We start from the raw sequence: 5,562 nt of genomic DNA, 5'->3' as shown, positions 1-5,562 counted from the left end.
AACAGGACCCAAGTCAAGCCCTTGACCCAAGTCAAGGCTTCCGGACAGAAGGACCTGCCGGGTAGAGACCCAGACCCGAGCCCTGGGGATTCCGTGCAGCATCTCATCATCCTCTCTGTGCAGATCCCCCCTGGGCTCCCTCCCCACGTCCTCTATACATGATGCTCTGGGTCCTTCAGTTCCAGGGACAGAAAATGTCTTTCCCCATCTTGATCCCAATCACCATGATCACCTGGGTTCTGCTCCCTCCCATTTCCAGGTAAAGAGACTGAGGCTCCAAACGTGAGTCCCTTGCCCCTGGTCTCCCCCGCAGTAAGTGCCATGCCCGATACCTGAGCCCATGTCTGTCAAATCCAGGGCCTGAGTCTTTATTCATCATACTTATTTGTGCCACCAAAACAATAACTCTGGAAGCCCCACACGGGCCAAGACTGGACAATCACAGTCACAGTGATTGGATGAAAACCTGGTCCTGTGACTCACTCCCAGACAATTAAAGTGAATCATGTCCCATATGTGGGAACCCTGGGAGAAAGGAGAGCTTTCCATTGAAACTGACCACCAGGGACTCATCATTGACACCAAGAGGAAAGGGCTGCCTAAAAAGATGAGTGACACAGGGAAAGGTAAAACCAAAGGGACAGATTGCCTATGACACTGAGACCTGGATCCAGCCATGCCTGAAGGCCACCCTCCCTGGAATATACACTGAATCAATCCCTTTTTGTTTGCTTAGAATAGATGGGGTTGAGTTTTCATCACTCACAACTGAAAGAGACCTCAGCAGGCAGAGAAAGCTGGGACCCATCCACAGTCTCAGCATTTTGGAGTCAGAGCCATGATCGCTATTGCTCTGGGCCTGAGAACAGGCAAGGCTGATGGTCGGCCTGGCAGGTGACCTCAAACACTAAGAGAGCCCACAGCATGACCCTGCCCTCTTCTTTAGAAAATTCCTACTCATTGTTCTAGACTCAGCTCTAGGAACTCCTCCTCCAGGAAGGCTGCCAGCCTGCCCCAGCTGTTCTCTGAACTGTCACAGCCCATCCCCCTCTGGCCCATTCCTGCCCAGATGAACTTGGAGATGACTTTGTCCACATGCATCTCCTAAAGCTTGAGGGTTCCTCCAGCACAGGCCTTGAATTGAGGCCTCCTAGGGTCCAGAGGTGCCCAGAACATTAGGGTAGAGGGAAAGATGGCAGTGCAGGGAGGGGACCCTGAGGTGGGTTTGGTGAGTGAGTACATGAGAGAAAGACAGCAATGGCTGAGAGAGAAGAGGGAAGGAGGGGCTGGGGTAGCGCAGGGGATGCGAGGAAGCTCAGGGGAGGAGGGGCTGGAAGCCCTTGGATGTGCCACGGTGCCCACCACCAGGTGTTCCAGATGGTACCTGAGGCATTGAGGACAGCCCGGATAGCGTCAGGGTGGCACAAAGTGATGATGGGTATAGTGGGGCCCATCCAGGTTGTAAAGGCCTGAGGGTAGGTGGCCACCAGCTGCGTCAGGGCCTTCAATCCTTGCTCAGTGGGGGGAATCTGCAAGCAAGACAGGGTCGTCACCTCCTGTGATGGTTAATTCCAGGCGCCAATGTGACTGGGCTAAGGGTTGCCCAGATAGATGGTAAATATAATTTCTGGGTGCATCTGTCAGGGTGTTTTCAGAAGAGACGAGGAGTTGAATGGGTAAACTGAGGAAGGAAGATCCGCCCTCCCCAGTGTGGCAGGCACCATCCAACCCACTGAGGGACCAGAGAGAACAAAATGGCGGAGGAGGGGACTTGGCTCTGTCTCCCAGAGCTGGGACTTCCACGTTCTCTGCCCTTGGACATCCGAGCTCCAGCTGCTCAGGCCTTCGGACTCGGACCGAGCGACAGCTCCGGCGCCCTGGGTCTCCAGCTTGCAGTCGGCACAGGGTGGGACTTCCCACCCTCCGCAGTCCCCTGAGCCAGTTCTTATGGTAAATCCCCTCGTCTCTGTCCAGACCTCTACCAGATCTGTGTGCCCTGTGGTTGTGTCTCTGCGGAACACTGACTAACACACGTCCCCAGGAGTGGCCACCGCAGGTCCCCCGCAGCCTCTGGAGATGGCGCAGCCTCTGCAGTGACTGGCGTGTGTGGATTCTGCAGAGATGGAGGGGATCTCTGCTTCCTCCTGCTCCTTCTCTCCTCGGGCCATCTCCAAACGCCACAGGTGCGTCCCAGGAAGAGGGAGGGGACGCGATCTCTGTCCACACAGGTGCCACCTTGGCTCCAGAGGAAGGGTTTTCTTGTCCTGGGAGTGGTTCTGGCCTGGGGACAGCCATAGTCCCCACAGAGGGGGTTGTGGGCAGCAGTGTGACCGCAGGACATGTCCCTAAGGCAGGTTTCCACATGCCCTCATGTCCTGCCTGGTGCACGTGGGCTTCAGTTCCTCCCCTGGGGAAGGGTCTGCACCCTGGGGACCTTCCAGCCTCAGCAGACCCCAGGGAGCAGAGGGGAGCTCTAACTGTCCATGTGGACCATGGCTCCCACCTGTGAGCACCTTCTGCAGACCAGGCTGTGCACCCTCCCACTGAGCCTAAGGACACGCCCATTGATCCTGTCATTACAAGTGAACAGGCTGAGGCCACGTCACCCAAAGATGAGACCAGGTCCAAGTCAGAGGGCAAGGTGTGGGGAGAGGGGGTTGGGAAAGGCTCCTGAGAGGGGAAGCGAGCGGCCAACTCTCACGCAGGTTGCACAGCAGGACCCACTGGGACATCTTAGTGGGGAAGAGCAGGGTAAGAGGAGGGTGCCCAGGAAGGGCAGGGGTGGGACACTGTCCCCACCTGTCTTGTGTCCCAGCTGTGCCCCTGTGTGTTTGGGGGAGTGGGGGAGTCACAGCCCAGAGAGGGGCAGACACGGGACATGGGCCAGGCAGGGAGGTCCAGGCAGGGCCACTCTGGACACTGCCCCTCAGGTGGCCTCAAGTCCCGCGGTGGAGAATTGGGAACACCAGGGGTCCCTGCTCTGTGCAGCCCTCCCCGGTAGCCCTCACGGTGCACCAGTGTGGGAAGACAGGCAGGAAGAGGTTGCTGAGCATGCTGGGGTGGGAGGACAAGGAGAGGACAGAGGCCTGGGACGGCACAGCAGAGCAGTGAGGCAGTGAGCAGAGGAGTGAGTGAGCCGCCTCCCTCGCTTCTCTGCCGTCCCAGACCCCAGCCCACCTCCATCCCCGGCTCCCTGAGCCCCTTCCTGTCCTGGGGAAGTCCACCTGCCCTGACACCCCAGACCGGTCCTGCTGCCACACTCACCAAGTCCAGGTGACCCCAAAACCAGTTTGTTTTGGGAGGCTGTGGGAAACTTCGGAGACGGCGGCAGGTGTCATAGAAGGTGTAGGTCCAGGCCAGGACGCGGGCCAGGAGCCAGGAGGCCCCGACCAGCAGCAGCAGCAGCCACGGGGAGGCAGCCAAGGGCCCCAGGCCCAGCCAGGACAGGCTCAGCTGTGGCATCCTGCAGGGCAGATGGGTGCAGGGGGGATCCTGAGGCCCAGGAGAGGGAAGGGGGCTCTGGGACCAGGGCAGAGGGGGCGGGAAGGGGCAGGCTCAGAGATGGGTAAACAATGCCCGAGAGCTGAAGTCCAGAAAGGCCCAGCCTGAATTGCAGGGAGGCTGCCAAGGCTCAGTTTCCAGGAAACCACCATTCCCAGGGCCACATCCCTGGAGGCTCCCCAGCTTGGGCAGCCCCCCCTCACCCAGGCTGGGACCCTCCAGGGCCACCACCCCCAGCCTGGCACCTTCTCTCAGGAGCTGCTTGTCCACACAACCTCCTCTTCGCCCTGCTGGGCGGTCTTTGCCCCTCGGCCTTAATGAAGAGTGTCTGGGCTGGGCTGGGCCACGCCAGGGCAGGCGGCCAAAACATGGGGCAGGGAAGCAGCTGGGTGCAGGGGAACTAGCTCAGCATGACACAGCACCTCCCAGGTGGGGTGTGGGGGTGAGTTGGGGGTGATCAAAGGTGACTCTGAGCCCCAAGGTGTACGGTCACCCGTGCTATGGCTTGAGATGTGACCAGTAGGAGCAGGAACAAAGAATCCAGCCTCCCTGGGGGTTACCCGGGTCAGGTTCTGGCATGAAGCGCCCAGCTGCAAGGGCGAAGCTGGAGGCTGGGCTCAGTGTCCGAGGACAGAGCAGAGAACTGGAGGGTGGGGCTGAGAGGGGCCGTGAGCACACGGGGTCCAGTCAGGGAGGGCAGAGCCATGGGACCCTGAGTGGAGTCCTCGTGCTGCCTCGTCCTCGCTCTGACTGTGGGCAGTGCCGGCCAGCTGGGCTCAGTCTTCCCATCTGGGCAATGGGATGCTGGGTGAGAGACTTAGAGGCGGGGACAGGGGAGAGCTGCACAGAGGAGGGAGACCCAGAAAGAGGGAGTCAAGGGAAGGTGCTAAACACTAGCACTTGAGCCGCTGCGGGTCAGTGCTCTGCTCTGTGCAAAAGACCGTACGTAACGTCCTTCTACTGTGTGCCAGTGCTGTATCTAAGTGGCGCCTACTGCGTGCCAGGTGCACTGTATAATGTGCATTTACCTGGTACCAGGTAATCTATATAAATCTTTTTATTTACTGTGTGCTCTTCATAAAGTGCACCTACTGTGTGTTAAGCACTGTACATAAAGTGCACCTACTGTGTGCCAGGTACTCTCAATAAAGTGCACTTACTACGTGCCAGGCACTCTCCCTGAAGTGTGCCTACTGTGTCTTAGGTACGCTATATAAATCCAGTTTATTTATGCAGGTGCCCTATATATACACCTACTGCGTGCCAGCTATGCCACCTAATGCACACCTACTGTGTGTCAGGTATGCTACATAATGTGCATCTACTGTGTGCCAGGCACTGTGTATAACATGTGCCTACTGTGTGCCAGGTACTCTACATAAAATGGTCCTTCTGTGTGTCCTGTGTTCTAAATAAAGTAAACCTACTCCGTGCAAAGTACTTGACATAAAGCATGCCTACTATGTGCCAGATATGCTAAATCAAGCACACCTCCTGTGTGCCAGGTACACTACATAACATGCACCTACTGTGTGCCAAGTGCTCAACATAACGTGTGCCTACCGTGTGCCAGGTGCTCTACCTAAACTTTGCCTGCTTTGTGTCAGATGCTCAGCTATGTCACAATGCCCAAAGCCTTCCCACCACCTTCCCCTTAGCTTTCAGGGTCAGACCTTGTGGATTGGGTGACGAGACCCAAGTGACAGCATCCAGAGGAAGGAAACTGCCCTTTTAACAGAAGAGCAAACTGAGGCTCAGAGAGGGCAAGCCTCTAGCCCAAGTCACAGAGCTCAAAGGAACTCAGGTCTATCAAGCCTAATCTCTTTCTCTCTGCCACACTATTCCATCACCTTTTGTTGTAGACAAAGCCATATTGGTTCAGAGACGTCTATAATGGTGGAATCTCAGGCAATGCGGTGGCCCCAGAAGTGAAATATCCTGAGGCCCTTGTGTCACCACCTGCCTCCTCCTCCCACACCCAGGATGCTCCACCCAGGAATCTAGTGCTCCCCTCCGAGCCTCCCCAGATCCTGTCCAGAATTGCCCTGTGGGGTGGTCTCA

The 5,562-nt window shown here is 57.3% G+C and overlaps 1 protein-coding gene across 1 annotated transcript in view; it reads right to left on the bottom strand.

Annotated features, from left to right (window-relative positions):
* The window catches only part of LOC105821162 (phylloquinone omega-hydroxylase CYP4F2-like), a gene marked incomplete at its 3' end in the record, with an annotated part of 9,480 nt that extends 6,018 nt beyond the window's left edge, over positions 1-3,462 (bottom strand). The window contains exons 1-2 of the mRNA XM_012657814.1: positions 3,265-3,462; positions 1,385-1,529 (exon numbers count right to left, since the gene is read on the bottom strand). Of these exons, the coding sequence (XP_012513268.1) occupies positions 1,385-1,529; positions 3,265-3,462 (343 nt within the window). The remainder of the gene's footprint in view (positions 1-1,384; positions 1,530-3,264) is intronic.
* Between the last annotated feature and the right edge of the window lie 2,100 nt (positions 3,463-5,562).

This window comes from Propithecus coquereli, unplaced genomic scaffold (assembly GCF_000956105.1).
Source record: "Propithecus coquereli isolate 6110/MARCELLA unplaced genomic scaffold, Pcoq_1.0 Scaffold1154, whole genome shotgun sequence".
NCBI classification, from domain to species: Eukaryota; Metazoa; Chordata; class Mammalia; order Primates; family Indriidae; genus Propithecus; species Propithecus coquereli.
The sequence above is the reverse complement of the archived record's forward strand: the minus strand, read 5'-3'. Positions and strand labels throughout refer to the sequence as shown.